General features: G+C 43.1%; 1 protein-coding gene across 16 annotated transcripts in view; it reads right to left on the bottom strand.

The window, feature by feature from the left end:
• Positions 1-545: 545 nt before the first annotated feature.
• DAB2IP (DAB2 interacting protein) overlaps positions 546-23,267 on the bottom strand; it is a 1,276,993-nt gene continuing 1,254,271 nt past the window's right edge. For all 16 annotated transcript variants that reach the window (XM_069241673.1, XM_069241675.1, XM_069241667.1 and 13 more), the window contains 3 exons: positions 21,579-21,781; positions 14,990-15,077; positions 546-963 (listed from right to left, as the gene is read on the bottom strand). In XM_069241673.1, the coding sequence (XP_069097774.1) occupies positions 796-963; positions 14,990-15,077; positions 21,579-21,781 (459 nt within the window). In that variant the 3' untranslated portion in view covers positions 546-795. The remainder of the gene's footprint in view (positions 964-14,989; positions 15,078-21,578; positions 21,782-23,267) is intronic.

The raw sequence follows: 23,267 nt of genomic DNA, 5'->3' as shown, positions 1-23,267 counted from the left end.
CTGCAGCAGACCCTGCAATTCCTGGTGTTTTATTCTGCAGCTTAGCCCCATTTCGTTTAAGGATTTGATTTTTAATCAGCATATCTCCTGGGTAATACTTGATTGTCTGATAGATAGCCAATGGCTCTCATAAATTTGTAGGCCCATCAATCGCAATAATGGAGGCCATGATTTGAGGAGATCTTGATCTGAACACTAACAACACTGGCAAACACACCACTGAATTCCAAATGTAACATATGTGTATTAAGATTTGGGCAGATTTAAGCCATATCAAAAGGCTGTTCTTAAAAAGAACACTTTGGCTGTTAATGCCAACAATCTGTCATGTCTACATTCTGATGGATACATGACCTGCTTGGTGAAGAGGCAAGAGTCTCCTTCGGCTAGCGTTGGCAGCTAGGAAATGCCAGTCCACCTGCAATGTTATTAAGGGAGCATGAAAGCAACTCCTCAGCTAGTTGGAGATGGACACAGTTACTAGCAGTTTGTACAATAAGCACTGAAATAATTAACCAGAAATGACAAAAATGTGTATACAAATATCTTTCTTTCTTTCTTTTACCACACATTTTATACAACAATTCCATCTTCTGTTTTCCCAGGTACCCTCCGCCCTCTTGCAATATACACTGCCTTCGGCTTCTGCTGGTCCTGACTCCCACAATGCATTAGTCAAATGTGCGGTCTCCAGTACCGAGCGGGCTTCTTGGGGAGCAGGACCGCGTCTTGGGAGAGCCGCGTGTGACTGCAAGTTCGTTACGCTCAGTCTCCTTGGTCTGTGGTTTCCAAGTATTAACAATTACTGCTGTTTCTGAATTCGCCGTTCTCTGTAATTTGCAATTTAGTTGGGTTTGTGGGTGAGATTCCATTACGTGTCTGCATGCTGTACCTCTCTTTGAGCTGGGTAAGGGCACTCATGAGCCGGGCATTGGCTGCGTCCAGGGAGGCGATGCGCTTCTCCTGCAAGAAAACAATGACAAGTGCTTCATTATACCGGGAACAACATATGTATAATAAAGAGAGCAGGTTCATTCAAGGTGATGAGAATCAACAGCCCTTGCAGAAAAAAATCTAAAGTTAAGGCAATTGAGAACCATGGTGGAGGTGCCAGCAATCCATGGTGCTCATCTGATGAAATCAAAACTCACTATCTGCAGAATATCTTGCTGAACAGACCCCTCCACCCCTGAAGATTCCAAGGTACAACTACAAGACTTCAAGGCCAGTTTGGAGACCTGGAACCAGATCCAGAAAATGGTGTCCAACGTAGGTCTAGGAGAGGTGGGTGCGTGCCAAATTTTCAGTAAGATAAGTTTATAACTGATTTATCTAAGTGGAAGATACTAAGCAGTATGACTGAACATCTGGCATAGATCCACAGCTTTTGCACCTATATTGGATAGGCCTGAATTACAGAATGGCTGTGATGTGCTCTAATTGGAAATCAGCTGCAGTCTTCTGCACTGGTTGAAGGCTCAACTAGGAGCACTGATCAGAGGGAATTATGTAGCTAAGAAAGCATTGTGAATATAAGGTGCTTTACATTTCTAAGAGATGGGGTCCATTGAAACAACAGTGCAGAAACCAGGAGGGCAAGAAAATGTATACTGGGGCAGTGCACCACATATTTCTTTGTTCACTTCATGCATATTTACCAGTTAGCTAGTAACACACCATTACCTCCCATTACAGACATTTAGGGGACTATTCCCAAAGTAATTTTACACATGAGTTAATGTACATGTGCAAATTTATTTGTAGACTTTAAATTTATTAATTTTGGCTATGCACAATTTCCAAGTGAAAATTTACTGCAAAGTGTAGATTTACATGTCTCCACCCCCAATAATAGGGGCTGGAGCCAAAAGTGTAGTTACTACTAGTAACTTTTCACACGTAGGCGGAGTTCTGGACCACCAGGATCAGATCTCCCTACGGTAAAGTATAAGGAAACTTTAAACAGTTTATTAAACTTTAAAAAATAGTAAACATATTGTATGTTAAACATTAATTTTAATTAATGATATATATTTATCTTAATTGTGAAACAAAATAAAAAATGGTAAAGTGCGGTTAGCTCAATTGTGAATTAAATATGTAATTAGTTTAAATTTTATTAAATTACAATTTGTAAGTTTTAAAAAATCTCACTTAATGAAAAATGCATATATTTATTTAATATATATTAACATTTTTAAAAGGTTATAAATAGAATAAAAAAATTAATTTAACTATTTAAAAAAGTTATATTTATTTTTTATTTTAAAAATATTAAATATTCAATTACAAAATAATAATGTTTTTAATGTATTTATATTATATACACACACACACACACATTACATTCAACTGATATATATTTTCTAAAAGCTGAAATGAATTATTTTATTTTAACATTATTTACTACTGGGTTCTATTTTAAGTCTCTACCTCCATTATTTTCTCTGGGAAAGTGTTGCCTTATTAGTGGTTAGCAATATGTGGAGCTGGACCTTCTCAAGGTCTGAGTTGGAGTACATTTGCTATGGTCCTTGTTGGCTGTATTGGTTTTAGAAGTGCAGTTTGTGAATCCCAATGAGCTTAGGGGGTGACAGTCGTCTCTCCCCGAAGTCCCATTTAGTAGCAAGCATTCCACATTTTTAATCCACTCACCTTGGTCCCGCCCACATTTAATAGTACACTTAAATGTATGAGTGTCTGTCCTTAGGAATGATGGGGAGGTGGATATTTTCATCAGTAGGTTTGTGAATTGCATGTTGTAGTAAGTAGGTAGTACTACTGCAGTTCTCCTAAACCTAGTACAAAATTAAGTTTGAGAATCACACCCTTAATTTGGAGGAAAAGTACATTCACACGGTTTGCCCTGAATCCTTTAACTTTTGGTGCGGCGCTAACTGCAGAATTTGGACTCAGATCTCTAGATTACAAGGTTAGTAACTCATCCACCAGATTGATGCAGACTTCATACACCTTTACCCCAAAGGCGGTACAATGACAAAGGCAATATCATATGGAGAGGACGGGGAGCTTTGCTGCGCTCGTGGGGTTTTAGAGATATGTAAATCCCTAAATATGGAGCAATATCACAACAATGTGGAGCACTTACTAGAATAATGTGAGCAGCCTTTGAAGGCAACACACTGCACACATGAATTAATGAATAGAAAAACGAACTCAGGGGCATATTTACAAGCCCCTAGCGCCACAGGAGCGTCACTTTTTGTGACTCTCCGGAGGCGCTGTGCACTGCCCCATATTTAAAAGGACGCATTAAGCCACTTTTTGTGGCCTAATGCCACCTTGTAAGTGCAGCCCCTTCACACACAGCACTTTGCTTGGAAAGAGCGTACAATAGGTGTTGCTGTGGGAATTCCACAGCAACACCTATTGCATTTTTATGCAGACCCAGATTTACGAGATTTTGTAAACCTGAGGCAGCACCAAAATCTAATGCCACCCACTAAAGGTGTCCCTTCCTGCACAAAAACAGTCTCCCCTGCAACGCAGCAATCCTTGCACCACAACGCAAGGGCGGCTGCGTTGGCGCTCGGGAGCTAATTTGCACCAGCATAGGGGGAAACACAGAGATGCAACGCATTCTTTTAAATACGGTGCATTCCTGCATTTTGGAAGTGATGCAGTGGGGTGCTGCCAATTTTGGGGCAGAGGCTGCGCCAATTCTGATAAATATGCCCCTAAATTCATACAGGTCGAAAATTGGAGACGGGGGGCAGTTGTTAGAGATGTTAGCAAATGTTCACACCAGCCCTTGCCTCCTTGCTTCCAACGCCCATCCATCCACTTGCTGTCTCTCTTCTTCCCTCCTCGGTGTCTTCTCCTTGATATCTCAATATTCTCTCTGCTTTGGCAGTTTCCCCTACCTTAAGGATTATCTTTAGGGTCTAGCTCTCTCTCGCTCCTCTCTCTCAGTGCCCTAATGTGCCAGCTGTAATAACCCAGGAGAGGGTGACAGGGGAGGCCTTGGCTTTCTGCAAGCAGCCTTCACTAATTCCAGCCCCAAACCCCCTCGATGGGGTTAAAGGTCAGTACAGCCCTCTTTGTGGGGGGTGAGCAATGATAGGACAGTCACCCAAAGGCAGACCACGTCACTGGGCCAACCTGCCTGGCGTGAAGGGCCCGGATCGTCCTCTAACATGATATTAGGAGCATGTTCACTAATACACCCGATGCAGACATTTAATACTCAGGTGCAAAGATGATGGTTGTGCTTTAGGAGCTGCATCTTCACGTATCATCCTCCGAACTTCACCGCTGCAAAGCGAAGGTCCTGGCAATCAGACTGTGCTCCGAACCTGCTCAGAAAACTATGAGCCCTATACACAAACACCAGGTCGAAAAAGGAGAATAGAATTGCATCTGTGCTGGGGCATAGCTTACTGGGGTTTTCTATTCTTGAACAAACATCTGGAAGGCTGAAGTCCTTCCCCTTTCCATCTTGGAAGTGGAATTATTCCAGCCCTAACCTGGGGTAAATGTCCGACCATGTCCAGGGTGGAAAGGGGTTGGACAGGACTTTAGAAATGCCCACAAACTTACATGTTTGTGGGGTTGTCAAACTTTCAAGGTTAACCCCTCCTTGGAACATATATTTTCTACCCTGAGTGGGAGTGGGTTTTTCTTCACTCGTGGCAGCGAAATCAGCACAAGTAAATGAATGTACGCGCACCAGGACTGCCTTTGTTAATACCTGGCAGTCACAAAAGAGACATTTCTGCAATAAACGTACATTTACGAACACAATGAACTTTGTGTATATAAGTAAGGCACAGGAAAGAATAGCATGGCATTAACCATACATGCAGATGCACACAGAGGTATACGAGTTTATTTACCATTGTTGAGTGAGGGGCCCCTCACCACATGCTAGAGTGCCAATCTACACACCTGCATATATAATGTGCATGTGACTCATGCAGTGCAAACCTAGCTGAAAAGCAACTTAGTACTGTACACAACCTGGACTTCACAGGTGGCAATGAAGATGCGAGTGCAGCTCGGCACGAGGGGATACAGCGTGTGGGAGAGTGGATGTCTGGCGAGAGGACAGGTGATGGGGCAGAAGAACCACAAGAATTTTGAGCACACGCTGGGTAAAATAGCATTTTGCCTCTAACACACCCAAACAAGCCCACCAGCAGCACTGGAATAGAATCCCAAGTAGCAAGAACGTGGCACCTCTTTCAGAAAGAGATCAGGGAGCCAGGAAACAAAGCGACAAAAGGACAAATGGGAGTATTTTTCGATTTGGTAAAAACTGGTTGAGCGCAATGACCATCTCGACATCCCAGCCGTGGATCATGGAGAACGAATCTCTGACTGTGCAACTGAAAGGTACATTTTGGAATGTGTGAACGATGCTGGTAAATTTCTAGTTTCACATCTTGTCGTCAACTGGAGGATGCACCAGGCTTAGGGGGGAATGCACAGACTTTATTTGTGTTACATGTGATGATCGTGGTGTATGTTTCTTATTTTAAGAAGGAAGCTTGAGTTATGTTGTGCTTCTATTTAAGTCAGGTGATTTGCTTAACTAAGGAGATCATAAAAACACACGATTTTTATAAAATTTTCCTTATCACAGGTATTTTGCATATGAATGCATATATTATCATTTGTGTGGAACACCTCGTCCTTCCATATGCATAAAATTGCTAATTTGGTGTCATTTCTTAGCTTTTTCTAAAATCAATGAAAGCGTGAACTTAACAGGCACCAGGGCTAGCAGATGTCAGCAGGCTATTAATACCTAAAATTGGATCTCAATTGGATTTGAACTACTGCCCTCTAATTGCATCTCAGATGCCCCAAGCAGTGCGGGAGAGAAATGATTAGCTGGATCTGAAGTTGTCAGCCACTTCGCTGCTCTCACCACTGGCGTGCCAATTACAGCCGGGGGAGAGGCCACGCCACCGCGTGCTGACATACCTGGGTATCTCGATGATAAGCATACACTAGCACACCGATTACTCATGAAGTTACTCTAGAGGTACGTTCTAGTAAAAAAAAAAACTTTTACTCAACTGCCTTAATCTGCAATTCTAAATGAACAACAAAAGAGACATTGGCCCATGGAATGAACTTTCAAAATACGTGCACCCCCAGGGGTCCTTGGCTCAATGGTCTGTTCAGACTTCAATGGTCAGTAATTATGGAGCTAGGATGGCTCAGTGGTTTTCATTATGTAAGTCTGGTTTTATAAATAACTCACTAGTCTGTATGTTTGTGACATACCTCACTTTTCCGTCCCCTGCATCTGAACGTGGCCATCCTCTCGCGAGGAGAATTTGGAGCTGAAATTCGATGTTCCTTCTACTCTTTCCTCAGATGATACCCTTTGGTACTTGGACCTTGTCTAAAGTATTGTAAAGAGCTCCACTGCCCCTTCCGTTAGCTCCCTGCCACAGAAGGTCTACTAATATGTAAATAAATGAACCATGTAGAGACAGGGCAATGAAAAAAAACATATCAGGCCTCTCACAAGACAATGACTTCTAATACACGCCATTCTTAATACTTAAAAAAATATATGTGTTTGTTCTACAATTAGTAAACCGATGTTGGGCACGATGGCATATAACTTGAAGATGCCATCAAGCATAGAGTTCTCTTTGCCCAATTCTGTATCATAACAGTGACCAACAACAGACATTCCAGGTGTTGCTTTGTTTCATGACGTCCGCTTGGGTTTTGAGATGTACTGAGATGTCATTCACCTGACGGTTCCTTTAATAGCACAAGGGAAGATTCCATCTCACTCTAGCACTGGTCCTTCAGAGATTTAAAGATTTCCAATTATCCTTGAAAACTATTGTGTTTGTCCACTGTAGGTCAGGCCTTGATGCATCATAGGGCAGCCTGTGCTCTTGGCAGGTTACATTTACAAGCATCACTGCAGTGCTTTAGAGTGTCTGGGGAGGACCAGATTTCAGAATTCTGCAGGATTAGGACATGGAATTTCCTGCACATTCAAGAGGTATGTTGGGGAGTCCCTGAGAAACAGCAAAGACAACCTTCACTGTGAAAGAGAATTGCACAGAGAATTCAAATCCATACTGGACCGAAGTGTGTGATCCTGCGCACAAAAATGTGTTTCTCACCGTGCCTCCTCCTCCCCTATCTGGCGTACATGGGAGCATGTAGAAAGAGGATGACCTGATAGGTAAAGAGCTTGACATGTACATTTCTTGAGAAGAGCATCCTGCTGAGATGAGGCCAGAGGAAAGTGGGACCTTTGGAAAAGGAGATGAGACTCATCTACAGCTTTCAGCGCAAGCAACAAGCTTCAAGGCTCGATCCTTGGGGTGGGGCATTCCTTTTGGTACAGGGACTATCTCACCAAGGGAATTAGAGAGCATGTGGTATTCCAGTAAGAATACGCCTCGGTAGTTGAAATCTTATTGTTCTAGAACAACTTTTTAAATTGAAATTGATATAAAAAAAATATGCATAGCCATTCAGTTGGCTGAAACATTCACATTTTCTGAATTGTAAAGACTTTATACTGGGCCCTAAAACACACAGTTAATGCACTTTTACGCAATTGTCTCAATATCTCTCATACCCTACACCCCCTCCTTTACGTCCACTGCCCCTGATCTCCGCCTTCCCTCCGCTTACCGCCAGTGCTTAATTTGTAAGTAAAAACGTGCCGTTGCCCAAAGCTCTCCTCTGAATCACGCAGCTGATGCGAGCACCGAATACTGAGACAGGTAATCATGTAGCCATCTCCGGCCTCTTAAGTCTATTTACGGCCACTCCCTGCCCCTTCCGCTCACACCTGCAGCTTTTTGCTTTTTCCATTTGTGACGCTTTTTCGTTTTTCTCTTCCTCCATCTTTGCCATATATGTCTTTTTGCTCGCAGCCAATGCTTGAGGCAGAAAAATAAGTGTCAGCCCTAAAAAATTAGTGCTGGTGCCCCGCACTGGAAACCACCGGCACAAATTAAGCACTGGCTGGCACCCTGTGCTCACCTTTCCTTTAACGCCCTCAATCGGCTTTATTCCTTCATTGTCCCTTCACTACTACGTGCTGTTCCATCAGCCACCTTCTCTGACGCTCTTTTTAACCTTCCCAGCTCATTCCGATTCTCACTCGTTCCTTACAACTAAAACATAGTACGACCTACTGAATTCGACCTTGTACTTCGTCTGCCTGTAAAACAGCATTTTATGATTATGTCAGCTGTCAAACTCAAGAATCTCCTTGTCTGTATGTGTTTTCTGTAAAACTCATGTAGATTTCACATAGTGGAGCAAATTTTCCATTTGTTTTGTGAACACGAATGTCTCTCTCCTTCCACAAGATTGGTATTAAAAACTCATTCCCTTTTCAGCTCACATCGTGATTATCACTCAAAAACTGATCGTGCATCCAGATAATGGCTGGCCACACGGTTTGCACCAGGTAGAGCCTGGAACAAAGAAGGCAAACTCAGAAGGTATGTAAATAGGAATAGCGCAGTAATTGTGCCCCCAAGAAATACCCCAGGAAGCATCAATATTTACCGAGTGCACAATTTCCCTCCTGGATTTTATGCTCCAAGAACAAGGCCTAAGGTGCTTTATATTATTTGTGCCTATGGAGACAGCTCCTTATTTATATTCAGAACTCATTAAAAAGAATCTAAACCACATATTAGTTCCCCACCCTTCGCACACACAGCTTCCCATACTGGCTTGTCATGCTCGCCCCCTACGTAGAAAGTCATCACTCGCACGGCAAAGGGCAAAGGCCTGAACATGGCTGCCAGCAAGGGAGAAGCGAACCATACTGGAGAAGGCAAGAATTGTTTCGCCCTTTCCTGCTTTGGCCTTCTGCAGGGCCCTCGAGTCATGACATTATATTGCGTACTGAATTCTGAACCTATATAAAGTTACAGTGACCCTATCTTAAAGGGAACCATGACCTAGTCTTATAGAAATCTCTGCCACCACTTCTGACAGCTGCTATCAACCTTTACCCGCGTCCAGCTGCTATTGTCCACTTTGCAATCATTTTGCAAATTTGCAAGGAAATCTCAAAACAGGGGTTGTACTACTGAATATCGAGAGGGCAAAATGTCAAAATGTAAGTGTTTATAAGGAAGAATAGATTTATTACTCCTAACTCTACGTACCTTGAAGATATATGCATTGCGTAGTTATGTGTATTTGGAGTTTTTCAATATTTTATCCTCGATATTGTATCCTATTGAGATTCTGAGTTCAATATTCAGGGAACACACCTGATACATGGTGCATAAAGATGGAGGCCTTGGATTAGAATGTCAGTTCATCTTTCTCCAACCACTTGCTGCCATTCAGTGCTTAATTTGTAAAAAAAAAAAAAAAAAAAAAAAATTAATATATGCACATAGATTTTTTAGGAGCCCTTCATGGATGCTATAGAACGCCAGGGTGGCCGAATACCAAGGATGCTTAGTGCTGGTAAAACCCTGGGCTGGTGATACCCACAAAAGGTTGCTGGTGCGAACAACTTGCAACCAACTGTGCAAATAAAGTACACGTCAGCCCTCTCAAAAGTAGAGAAGTTTCCACACCTGGCAGTCAGGTGAACACCACAATTTACTGAACCCCAAAGATTTGATTTTTCAAGTACTGTGATACGCAAAACAGACTAACAAGTAGAATAGTGGTACTAATACCAATTGTTAATACTTTTTTATCCTTAACCACTACAAGCATCGCACTTAGGATATTTTATGTCAGCATGGTCCAGAGTTCAACTGCAAACCCATGTTTCATGATAATTACTCATTGTAATCTCTTTGGGGCGATAGGCGACATCCTGAAGTTAGCTCTGAAATCTCCTTTTCGACCACATACAGGCGGTGTTGGGGACCTGTGGCATGGTCTTCAGGAACAGCAGTTTTGTCGTTTTTAGGTCTGATGTTAACCAAACCTTTTGGTCTTACTACAGTTATATGTATAATATACTTATATAGGCTTTCAGACAGTGTACTACTTCCATTGGTTTGTTGCAGTGTCATTCATATTTTATTTCCACCCACTGCAGCATATGGCATGGGGATCTGGGTCAGCTCACTTCATCCATTGGCTAACCTCAGTGTGAGTGATGGCATTCTGCCCTTTCACAAGGTAAACATCCTGCCACAAAGTATTTTCAGTAATGTGTGCTTCCAGGCTAAATAAATATAGTTGTTTACCGATTTATTTATTTGTTGCTATTGTTGAAAGGACGGAGGGGCTTCCCCAACAATTACATTTTGCAATTACACAAAATAAAACTGGCAAAATAAGTATTTTAAAAACCAGAGCTAAAGTCAGGTGTTGGCAGCCAGGGCAAGACCTATTGCATTTGCAAATGTTTGTTTCACTAGGGGACTGTTCGTGATCGATGACTTTTCTGTTATAGTAAACTCTTATCGAGGCCCTTTTAATTACATTATGTGAGAGAGAGAGAAGTGAGAAGTGAGAGAGAATGAGAGAGAATGAGAGAATGAGAATACGAGTGTGAGCCCATCATTATGAGTATGAAGCTGAGCCCAAAGGCCTTTGTGTGTGTGCTCGCAGTATTTCTGATTTTCTAGGGGCAGTAGGGTCATAGCTACAACTGGTGGGTACAGCTTTTACCATTCACACAAACTTTCAAATCATCTGGTCACTGCTTTCGAACTTTATTACTCCCACAGTTTTCTTTAGGTCAAACAAGAAAAGGTCCTCGTTTTACAAAAACAACCACTATCTTCATATTATGTTTCCTTGCCTGAAAATGAAACTGCAAGTGTTTTGGTATAAGGTATTTACTAACTATTTTAAGATATAACCAAACAATTGTTTTTGAAGAAGATATTTACTAACCATTTTAGGTTATAAATAATCAACTATAAAAAGTGCAGAAAGTGATCAACAACTTATCTTTACGTTGTTTACTAGCACCCACCACAGGAACTTTAAATTGTGACTTAAGTAGAAGACAAAGGATGCGGATGTTTGACCCTATGAAGCAAACCATTTTCAGCTTTCAAACACTTCACTGGAGTAACAGTGGTGAAATGAAAGCGTGTGTTACTTTACCCCTACATTGCGCAAGAATCTATGAATTAGATTTACTTTCATTACGTTTTATCGTCTCTAATTTGGAATTAAAAGGACCCACAATACAGAGGTGTACTTCTCCTTCGCATAATATTTTGTTGGGATGATCGCCCTATTTTGCTTATTTTCCCTGCTTTCTTTTTATTTTTACAACTGCATTAAATACTGATATGTATCATCAAGGTACATATATGGTACATACCTGTGGAGTTAAGAACAGTAAATCTATACTTACATCCATGGTATCCCTGATATTAGAGTGTTGATCTTGTTGCTGTAATATTCTTATAGCATGCTACTTTTGCAATTGATATCCTCTCAAGCAACCACTCAATCAACATGTTTTGTTTGCTCGTACCTGGCTGAAATGTAATGCCAAGTCTGGACTTTCTATGCGTCATTAACTCTGATGGCCAATTTACCTTCTCTGATGGAGAGAAGAATCCCTCTTGTAATGTTCTGAAGCATGCTACAATTAACAAGTCTACCCAGAAGTAAAAACTAAAACTATGGAGCCAGTCTTATGGGGTGACATAGTAAACATGACCCTTTTAGCCACTGCATAACCTCTTTAGTAGTTGTGGACAAGAGAAGGAATCGCACCACTACCGTTTCTAAGGTAGACATTTTCATACATCAACATGACGGCATCTAAATAAGGTTGCAGAAGGCATTGTTTATAGTAGTGAATGGACCATCCAATCCACCATCCCTAATCTGGTTGATTTAAAGAAGATTCATGATTGGTATGCATAGATGCTTAAGAAACACATCAACTAGTGACAGAATTTGCTATGCAACATGTCCTGAGGATGGGTCCACACTGAAGGTTTGACATGTGCCATGCAGCTTCTGCCAACCAAGAGCTGCCTTTCCAGGACATCCGTGCAAGCGCTGCAAAATATCCAGAATATTACGGGCCTATTCCCTCACAAGGCCATATACACCAGAGTTGTAAACTATGACTCAGAGCTGGGGCCTGGATGTGAGCTTTCTGCCACTTGGGTTGAAGCAAGGGCATGGTTACTTGTGGTACATCAGCCTCTTCCTTTGTAAGGGTTTGAGACTTTCACTATATATGTCATGTAAAGTAAGGGATGAAAGGTTATTTGAGTCCCTGAAGACAGTCGATTAAGGTCTGTAAAGAGAAATGTCCAATGTAACAAAGTTGAAATCAGCCAAGTGGCTCAGGAAAACACAAATTAGGCACATTGTTTTGTGGCAACTGTGTTGGTTCATCGAGTCGCTGCGTGAGTACCGTTCCTATGTGCCAAGGAGGAGAGCTGGAAGCAAATAAATAAATGTCTTACTTTTCAGTGACACTAGGGAGAAAAGCATGGAAATCTTCATCCTTTGGAGTCCCACCCGAGAGTAACTTTTAGAGAACACTGGGGCCATTATGGCTTCCTCAGAAACCCACTGTACCAATGACTGATCTAAAAATAGCCAAAACATGTAACAGGAGCTTGCAAAATGTCAATCTGGTCATGTTATGTCTTGAGTCTTTTCTGCAGATTTTTCATCTTCCTCAACCACCTTTACCACCAGCACTGGTCAACCATACCTGACTGTGGTGAAAGTTCATTTGTCATCACCAGCAGCCCAGCAAGCCATTTGGAAGAACTTAGCCCTATCAGGCAATCAGAAGAACCAACTTGCAGAGATGACCATGGCAATCCTTCAGCAATGCCCTTGCTGAACTGAAACAATTCTTTCATGCCAAGGCTTCTTTATTGTGAAGAACCATTAAGCAGACGAGAAGACATTAGTACTCCATCGGATGCTGATTCTTTGGTGGGCCAAATCTCTACCTAAAGCACATTTCATCAAACTTAAACATAAATGCTGCCTTATAAAATACACTCAGAACATCACTTTTCGGCAAAGAACATTCAGGATCCTGAAACTAGGAGCCAGAGTTGTCCTGTGGAAAACACAAAGGGCAGATTTTGTGACAAGATATATGCAAAAAAAAACTCTGATGACACATCAGATTAATTTTAAAGGGTGTTTTGTCCACCAAAAAGATTGAGTGAAGCCACACATTTATTACATTTGTTCTTCTATACCACTACATCCCGAAAGCCAATCTCTCTAGTCCTCTCCAGCCCCTGACTGACATGTTGTTGGTCTAACATTTTCTTTTGAGTGCCAATCATTGGTGGGAACCCCAGGGCATTTAAAATTAAGAGTTGTAAGCTTAAGAAAAAAAAGCCAATTAAGAGTCAAGTGAGTCAATAAGTAGCAGAATTTAAGTGGAATGTGAAGATGTAAGATACGTTTACTACAAACCTATTTTATAGGACCCCAACAGTTCTTTCCCAATGAACGGTAAGTATTGTTTTTACACCTATTTTTAAGCCTATTTTTCTGGTTCTTTTGCTATTCAAATATGTTGATTTCAGCTTCATTAGACGTCACCATGTCTGGGCTATACATTCTTTATCTCATGGCTGATTCTTACATGCCTCAGCACCTGTTGTAAAGCTAAACATGCATGCTACTGTAATCCATCAATGATGCATACAAACCTTTATTTTCTTTTGAAACTTCTTCTGGACCTTCAGCTGAACATTGCACACTGGACCTGTCATCATTATACATTGGCATGGGATTCCATAAATGAGTAACACACCAAAATGCTATGGCTTCACTCAACAGTACCACTTCTCCAGGATGGGATGTAATTCATTGCACAGTGTCTTTACTCGACGATGTAAGGCTTTAGTCAACAGAATCATAAATCAAATGTCTAACACCAGAAAACCAAGATGATTATTCACCTAACAAGGCCATTATTATTCAAGAATGGGAAGATACCTTTCAACACTGCCACGACTCAGGGATGAGGAAACTTTACTCCACAGTACCACTACTTAAATATGGGAATACCTCCCTCCACAGTATCATCATATCATAAGTAGACTGTGTGAAGAAGAGGTGCTACTCCAGGGTGTGTAAGCTAGAACTCTGAAACAACTGTGGTAAAGATCAAAAATTGTTCAGGCTTCTATATGAGAATTTGCTCCTAGCAGGTCCGCCAAATTTCCTTTTACTACATCATACTCCCTCCTGCACCCTACTAAATACCAAGACACAATCTACGATTGCTTGAGATGCTAGAAAAAGAAATAACTATCATCAAACACTGCCAGGGGCGAAGATGGCAATTAACTGCATCAGCAAAACAAGCACATTAAAATTCACTTAAAGACTACAACAACAGAATAGGCAGACTTCCCTGAACAATAAGCCACATCACGTTATAGCATAATAGCACATATCAGAGCCCTCCTCAATAGAAAATGCTTAATAATATTTATGCATACGTTTCACAGTGTTAATGTCCGCTATGTAGGACATGTGCTGACACTCTGCACAACAAGCAATGTGATTCAAGACACAATGAAAAACCATCATTGGACCATCATGTAGCACACATTTGTATGTGCGTTCCTTCCTGAATGCATGAATAACTATAGTATGACAAGCCATGAGTTTGTCATTTGGTGCTGGCTCTTTTATGCAAAATATAAGAGGTTTGTTTTGAATCACTAACAACGCAGGAGATGGCTGGGTTATTTGCCCTAAGTGAACATTACATATTTGAAAGAATGTAAGATCTTAAGATCTCAAGTGTTCTTTTAATATGTTATTGGGTGACTTTATTTTTAATCGATATGTGCAAAAAGGCAATATTTTAGCTTTGTCAAAAAGCAACTTTTTGTGGCGTTCTCTTTTTCTCCGCAGTTCAAAGTGGTTACTTCCGTCAATTCACCCCAAGGATTATTTTATGGAAGATGGACTTTCAATCTGAGTGTAACACAATCCATTATATTAGCTATCCGAGGAAGTAGAAGAATGGGGGTGAGACACAATAGCATGCAAACTTAAAGAATTCTCCTACCTGTGCATCGATGATCTTCTGCTTGGAGTCCACAGCGGCTTGCATTTCTGCATGGTCTTTCTTCAACTCCTCCTCAACCGACATCAACCTAGCATTAGAGAAGAGGGGAGGTAAGGTAAGCCAGTACCATATGTACCTTAATTCTATCAATGAACACAAAACTCTTGCAAGTGCCCTTTTCACTGACAAGGTTATGGTATGAACATTTGTGGAGCCCACACTGGTAGCTCTGTGGGCTAGCAGGCATATCTTGAGTGTGGGATACTGTATGATCATGTTTTGGTCATTGTATTCTTTTCCAAGCCTATTGTGAGGCCCGTGGCGCAGGTCGGCACAGCACGTGTCTTGCTGCGGAGCCTGCGTCATGGGGAAAGGGCAGAAATGCACAGCATCTACAAGATATGGCGCATTTCTGTCCCCTTGCGCTGGTGAACAAATTGCTACCTTGCGCCAATGCAGGCACCCTTGCACCATGGTGCAAACAATCACAAGAGGTGGTTTCCACTTTCTATGTGTGCTGCATAATGCAGCACACATAAAAAGTGGAACACCCCCTGTTGCGGCATTTTTACGCCACCCCTGGTGTGGCGTAGGAACCTGAAGCATTCCCAGATTGCTTTCATGAGTGTTGCATCAGAACAACCCAAGCAACACCCATGCGTGAAAGTGGTCCATATTTACAAGCCCATGAAAACCCACGCAAGGTGGCTTTGCGTGGCCTTGTATATATTGGCTGGCACGCTGCACCACCGGAGCATCAAAAAAATGACACTTCGGTGGTGCAGTGTTCCACTATGACCTCATAAATGAGACCCTCAGCCTCTTCATTTGTAACGTGAGTGACCATATCAGATGGTTGAGTTGCCATGTCTCGTTCATTGCAGTGGAGTGTGTGACTTTAGTGAGGGTCAGAAGGATTTACTGTTTGTGTACGGCTTTTATAAAAGTGACAGCATACCACCCTGCATAACCAAGAACATACTGCAGATGTGGGGATTCCAAAAAAATACACACCTGCCTTCTACCCTTAATTCCCTGAGACAAATAAGTAAACGTTGGCAAATGAAAATCTCTGAAATTCACCAAAAGTTTACATAGAATCTAATCTGCAAGCTGTGCTGTTCCTGAAGAATGCTACTGCAAATTGTGGTTCCATTCTGTAATTCTCAGAAGATAGCTCGAATTAGGTCATCGTGAGTACAGACTAGGCCTTCTTAATTGAATAACCAGCTGATGAGGATATGGGCGCCGACACAGTGTGAGGGCTCAGATCTGAACCTTTCATCGGCTATCACTACATCATAGTCAGTAGATCATGTTGTCAAATGATTCCTTTCCCTGTCTGCAGACTGGCGATCAGAGAGATTGATGAAGGACAAATTGCCTTCACCATAGAACACTACTTGCAGAATAATTTTGAGGATGTTTGCAGTAACCATGGCATTCTTGAGTTTCCTCTGCTTATGCTATGCTTTCCTGCTCTACTCTTTTATGCCAGTGGCTGGTCATTTTATGATCCACTGCATGGTCCAATCAACAACCCGACAGTGAAGACGACATCTCACCTGCTCGGCCCATCCTGTAAGCAGCCTAGGAGGTAAGCAGCATCAGGTAACATCGTATTTCACCTCATCTTGGTCTATCATTCCCTCGATGTTCCAACCTTTCTTCTTCTAGTCTCCCAGAGTGCTTTGAAGCTGAATAAGGATGGCTAACCGAAAAACAATAATCCAACAAGTGATCACTCTCCTATACCTGCTTTCCCTCCTTGCAGTTCTCTCCTCCCCACTCTTCCACGATCCTCTCTTTCTTGTCTCCCCCCCTTTACCTCTGTTTGCAGATTCTCTCTTTCCTGTTGCCTCCTGCCTTTCTGAGTTCCTCCACATTGGTTTCAAGTTGCCTTAGGACAGCAAAAGCGCTACAGGACTAGTCAACAAGAGGCAACAGCAAGTGCCCGTTTTCCTTTTTCATACCTAACCTTTACCTCCCTTCTCTTTTTCCTGTACCGTTCTTCCACCCATTCCATGCTTCTTTCTTTCCCTTTTCCAGCCCTGTTCTTCCACAGTGCTTTGAAGTGGCCCAGTCTTGGCAGAAGTGCTACACAAGTACCCAATATAAGTAACATAATTTTCTATATCTCTCTTCTGTGTTTACTGATCCCTTCTTCTCTCCGGTCATATAAACTGATATAACTCTCAAACTCTTATATCAACAGCAGAAGTAGATGCCAACCTTTCTGTCAGGGTGAACCCAAGAGATGCAGCAAATGTGTTTTGCCCAGTGGCCCCCCTCTATGTAGGCTGACTCCATCCACCCTATGTCCAAGGTGAAACAGAAACCCCCACTCAGAATAAAGACAGCCCTTATCCACGACCCCCGGAATGGCTGGAATTGACTCACACTGCTCAGGAATTTTGCAAAGGTCTAGGGAATACCACTGGGAACACAGAAGAACGCAGCTGGCCACGTCGCATGCAGGGCGACCTAGTGTTGGGCATCCAAGTGCTGCTCCCCTGCTAGGGTGGTAGCAAGGAACTCATCGTTGACTCCTAGATCACCTGTAAGCCTACCCAACCTGTGTAATCAATACACTTGAAACATACTTTATCCACAAAGAGTGTCACTCTAATTTGTTATGTCGCATGCATTGTATTGTTGTCATTTCAAGGTCCTCGCATCCTCAAAGGGCTAGGGGAGCAATGATATGCAGCCTACACACAAGCAAAACTCTTCAACCAAAATCAGATGAAAGTGGCAGGCTGGAGCTGTCATGTAGTTAATGAAAGGCACAATACCACTGTGCGGGTGACAGTCTCAAAAGAAGAGGTCAGAGGAGGTCCCAGAAAAAAAGCACCTCTGGGGCAGTGTGCGGGTCATGGGTCAGGTGACAGAGGAGCCGCTAACTTTTACCGCATTTAATTAGGAGAGCAAAGGCAGGCGCAGAGCTTCCTGTAATCACAGCGCCATTCACTGGACATGCGTCAGCGCTGCACATCCATGTCTAATTTTACTTCTCCTAAATTGAGAAGACGGATTTTAAATACAAAATATAAAAAAAGCAGAATAAAACCTTAATAAATTAAATAAACAAAGAATGCAAGCGGTTTCCATGCGCCTTTTGGGGGGTAGGGGTGTGATCGATATGGTACACGAGCTAAAGGCCGCCTGTCCCAGAGGGCAGTTCAGTTTCGTGTACACTATTCCACGGTGTGGCTGTTCCTTGTGCATAGCTGGAAGCACACCTGTGTGCCGCAAAATTCATGTACTCTCGTCTTGCACGTGCCCGGCGCCTCTGCATCTATCTTCATCCAGAGGCCTGGTATGCCTCCCTACTGAAGGTGACATTTACTCCAAGAAAGGCTTGTTTTACATGAGGTAATTCAATGCGAGTGTTTCACGAGGTCTTCCTGTGCTGAAGGCTGCTTTGGGCTTTGTGGCTGGCCTCCTGGAAGCAAGAGCCTTGCAGCACACCTGAAGCGTTTGACTGGGGCCATTGTGTGGAGGATGGCAGGTCCAAAACAGAACAACCCTATCCATACCGGCCACCGGGCATCCTTCATCACATCGGTGGGACGGTGAAAGCCAGATTTTTAATGTCAAAAGAGAAAAGATGATGGACGGAATGCTGAACAATGTCAAACAATGTGCGTGTTTGAGGGGGAGAGTGCGTATGTGTGTTTGTGTGTCTCTGTGTTTGAGAGTGAGTATGTGTGTTTGTGTGTGTCAGAGTGTCTGTGTGTGTGTGTGTGTGTTTGAGAAAGAGTGAGTGTGTCTGAGAGAGTGTGTTTGTGTGTATGTGTTTGAGAGAGACAGAGTGTGTGTGTGTCTGTGTTTGAGAGAGTGTGTGTCTGTATGTATGCCTGTGTGAGAGTGTGTGTGTGTGTTTGTGTATGTGTGTCTGTGTGGGTCTGTGTTTGAGAGTGTCTGTGTGTGTGGGTCTGTGTCTGTGTGTGTGTTTGAGAAAGAGTGAGTGTGTTTGAGAGAGTGTGTTTGTGTGTATGTGTTTCAGAGAGACAGAGTGTGTATGTGAGAGAGAAAGTGTGGGTGTATGTGTTCGAGAGAGTGTGTGTCTCTATGTGTGTCTGTGTGCATCTGGGTCTGAGAGAGGGTGTGTGAGTTGTCTGTGTGTGAGAGAGTGTGTGTGTCTGTGTGTTTGAGGGAGAGAGTGTGTGTGTGTCTGTGTGTGAGAGAGAGTGGTTGTGTCTGTGTGTGTTTGAGAGTGTGTGTGTGAGGGAGAGTGTGTGTGTGATTGAGAGAGAGAGTGTGTGTGTGAGTGTGTGTCTGTGTGTGTGAGAGAGAGTGTGTATCTGTCTGTGTGTGTTTGTGTGTCTGTGTGAGGGAGGGAGTGTGTGTGTGTGTGTTTGAGGGAGAGAGTGTGTGTGTGTCTGTGTGTGAGAGAGAGTGTTTGTGTGTGTGTTTGAGAGAGTGTGTTTGAGAGAGAGTGTGAGTTTGTGAGTGTGAGTGTGTGTGAGACAGAGGGAGTGTGAATCTGTGTGTGTGAGGGAGAGTGTGTGTGTGTGGTTGTGGTTGTGTGAGAGAGAGAGTGTGTGTGTGTGTATGTTTGTGTGTGAGAGGGTACATGCATGGAATGAAGAGTTGATGTTTGGAAGGCACTAGGAGTAACAGTACGAGAGACGAGAGTAGGCCTGGAGGGTGCGAGATAACCATATGAGTATTTCTGAGAGACAGTGGGATAGTGAGTGCGCCTGTCACTGCAAATGTAACTGAGAGGAATATCACCTGCGTTCACTGGCGAGGGAAGGAAGAAGAGACAGTAAAAATGAGAGCGTGACCAGGATAGTGTGTATGTTCCGGTGCGGCAAAACAGAGAGGGAATGAGAGGGACTGAGACAGTATTAAATTATATGTATTACGGGTCTGTATTAGAGCTTAGCGAAGGGGGTTACAAACGTGACGAATATCCCGTCTGTCGTATTACAATTCCATTATATCCTACGGGAATCGTAATACAGAGTAACCCATCTGCCAAACTCTAAATCAGGCCCTAAATGTATACGATGGGGTTGAATCTATACGTTTAGTCGGGTGTGTAAGAGACTGGGCAGATTGTGTGTTAGAAAGGAGAGGTCAGGCGTGTGCATGCGGGTGGCTGATGTTTCTTCAAAAGAGAGCAGGATAGACAGAGATAAAATAAGAGGAAAGAGAAGAGATAAGGGGAGAAAAAGGTTTAAGGAGAGAAGGAAATTGATGTAGATAGATAAACATGCTGGATGTCATTTAGGGGGCTGAGGGAGGGGTATCAGCATCTCCCACTGGCCGGGCCTTGGTACCCTGGCACTGTCCCTGCTACCTCTAGTCTCAGGATGATTGGGGCGGGAACAGAAAGTAAACCAGGCTTTGATAACAATATGACTTTTTGTGGTTCCCTCTGCTTGCCTTCACCCGAGCCAATCATCTGCATGTAGGAGACCTTTGAGGGCCTAAGGGAGGGACAAAGGGGCAATCCTGGGGTGTCCTGGATGAGGGTAAAGGGGGTGTGGTAACACTTCCCCAACTCCAGGCCTCATAGTGACTCAGAGTCAATGCAGACAAGAAGGGATGGAGAAGGCGAGACAGAGAGAGAAAGGGTGTGTGAGAGATGAGATGGCCTAATGTAATCAGAAGTGTGTGGCATCCACAAAGTGTTTCACAGAGTGTCTGGGGACTAGAGAGAAGTGAAACTTATGGAAAACAAGAAGTTGGAAAGCCTTATCTCGTTCCACCAGATTTACAGTCTGTCCTCTCCCTATTTCAGAGTGTAAGGAGTTAGCTATGAATAATCCTCTTTACATGTGAAATATAGCCCACTTTCACTGATCAAATATTAATCATGAAAAATCCCTGGGGAAGAAGGCCGCGCTGGAGAGGTGCATTCTGGGAAGGGAATAAAACCTCTAATTTATGTCTTCACTGAAATCAAAAGAGCAGCCAGGTTTGACAGCCGCAGCCCCTTCAAACACCTGTATATGAACGAACGACAGATCTGGGATAGGAAGCAGCCGATGAAAAGTTTGTAAAACCAGGCCACCTTATATCTACTGAGTCTTCCTCTTTGCAGTGATGATTGGCAGAAAGTTACCCTCTTTCCACTAGCAAGTTTTAAAAAAATAGGCCAAATGATGCATTGTTACTACAGGCTCTCCCGCTGGATCTAGGAGAATTAGTCCTCTGCAGCAGCAACAACAAATGAAATGGTACAGCCCACTGAGAAACGACCTATCCTCAGTGTGACCTACACCAGTACCGGTTTAACGAATGATGCTCTAAGGCAGTGGTTCTTAAACTTTTTAATGCCGCGCACCCCCCCAAGGGTGAAAAAAATCTTCAGGCCCCCATCAGAACTTTTTACAATTATTCTATTAAGCTGGCAATGTTTAAATATGTCTAGACTTGTTTAAACATTACAGTTAAGTTCTGTTACCTTTTAAAAAATGCAATAAATTTGTTCTGCCTAAAAAATGCACTGTTATCTACATAATGCTTCTTTTAGCCAGAGCCCGGTACCCCCCCGGGATCGCTTGAGGCCCCCACTAGGGTAGCCTGCCCCCCACTTTGACTACCCCTGCTCTAAGGAAATGGTGCACATTACCTGCTGATAATGCCCTTCATCTGGAGCTCCTTGTCTTCCTGCTGTCTTCGGAGCCGCTCCTCTCCTTCCTCCAGCCGCGCCTGGTACTCGAGGAGCAACTTCTGGGTCTGCTCCTCCTGGTTTTTACAGCGGTTCTCGTAATCCTCCAGTTTTTTGTTGGACATTCGGAGCTTGTCCTGAAGCACTATGATCTCCTGCTGGTACTGTAACGTCAGGCAAGAAAGAGTATGTTACAACCGGTTTTAATGAGTACAGGCATCTGGAGAGCCTGCGCCTGGCACTGCTCCTGAATAATAAGCAAGTTGACTGGTCCATGTGCAAATTTCATCATCTTATTTACTTGGAATGCAACAAAGTTGGAAACCTACAAAACATGTTTCTATTACCATTGGTCACACTCCCAAGAATCACAATCTACTGACATAAGTTCACACTGAAAGATAGTGGGGCAGAAAAAGTCAATTGACTCAGTCAACAATCGCTGGCAGAAAGGATCCTGCCACACAATGTGTAGACCAGGGGACTCAAACCTTTTCTGAAACAGGAACTACTTATGTTCAGTAAACATTATGATGAGCTACTGATGCTATTAGTGATGTATGGACAACATTAGCTTAGTGGCACCCTATGCTAGACTGCCAGCAGTGATCATCTCAATGCATCAGGCAGGGTTGCCAGTAGTAACGCAAAAGTGGTTTTATCAACTTGGAATGTAGATATATTTGGGGAATTCAACCATTTTTCTCAAAATATCATCTTATAGGCTGATATTTTCATCTTGAATATGCACTTTTCAATTCTGGAACACATACAGTAATTAATTCAAGCAATAGTCTTCAATATAGTGGACGGGCTGCACATAGGAGAGCTACTTACATGTAGCTGGAGAGCTACCAGTAGCTAACAAGTGACTCACTGGAGATGCCTGGCCTAGACACTGATCTATCACCCCCTTTAGAGCAGATGCATATCACAAAAGTGGGATGCCAGAAGCTGGAAATATTTAAGTTTGCAAAACTTCAACTGTGCAAGACAGTGCAGTAGTGCAAAATGGGAGGGACACTCTACAACGTTTGCTAAATCCAACCACTAGATGTAGACACTAGGAGCGTAGTTGCTCAGCAGTAGTTTTGTAAGGCCACAGCCTCTCAAAGTCTGCCTTATTCACAGTTGAATCATGGCCTGATTCCCATTTATGAGGATCTGAGGGGGCTTCCATCACGAGGGCGTAGGAGGAGGAAAGATTCGGAACAATGCGTCCGGAAACACGCCTGCGTTGCTCAAGCAAGCTGAACGACGCTTGCCTGAAAAACGCAGGCCTTTTTCTCTGCCTTAACCATGCATGTGCTGAACAATGCACATGCGTGGTTAAGGCAGAGAAAAAGGAAGATCCATCAGGAAAGGACACGTCAGGTAAGTGGGGCTGGTGCAGGGTTGGGGGTAGTTTTTAGGGGTGGGGGTGAAGGGGTTGGGGTAGTTTTTTTTTTTAAGAGACCCGGGGTCAGTACTATGTTTTTTTACGGCGGGGTGGGGAGTCGGGGTATTATTATTTTTTTTAGGGGCGGGGTGGGGGCAATTTTTTTTTTAGAGGGTGGGTGTTGGGTTTTTAGGGGCAGGGTTTGGGGTTATTTTGTATTTAGGGTGGGTGGGGAGGTCGGGTTTTTAGAGGAGGGGTAGGGGCTCAGGGTA

Source organism: Pleurodeles waltl, chromosome 6 (assembly GCF_031143425.1).
Source record: "Pleurodeles waltl isolate 20211129_DDA chromosome 6, aPleWal1.hap1.20221129, whole genome shotgun sequence".
In the NCBI taxonomy this organism is placed as follows: Eukaryota; Metazoa; Chordata; class Amphibia; order Caudata; family Salamandridae; genus Pleurodeles; species Pleurodeles waltl.
Note: the sequence above shows the minus strand (reverse complement) of the source record. Positions and strands in the feature narration are given on the sequence as shown.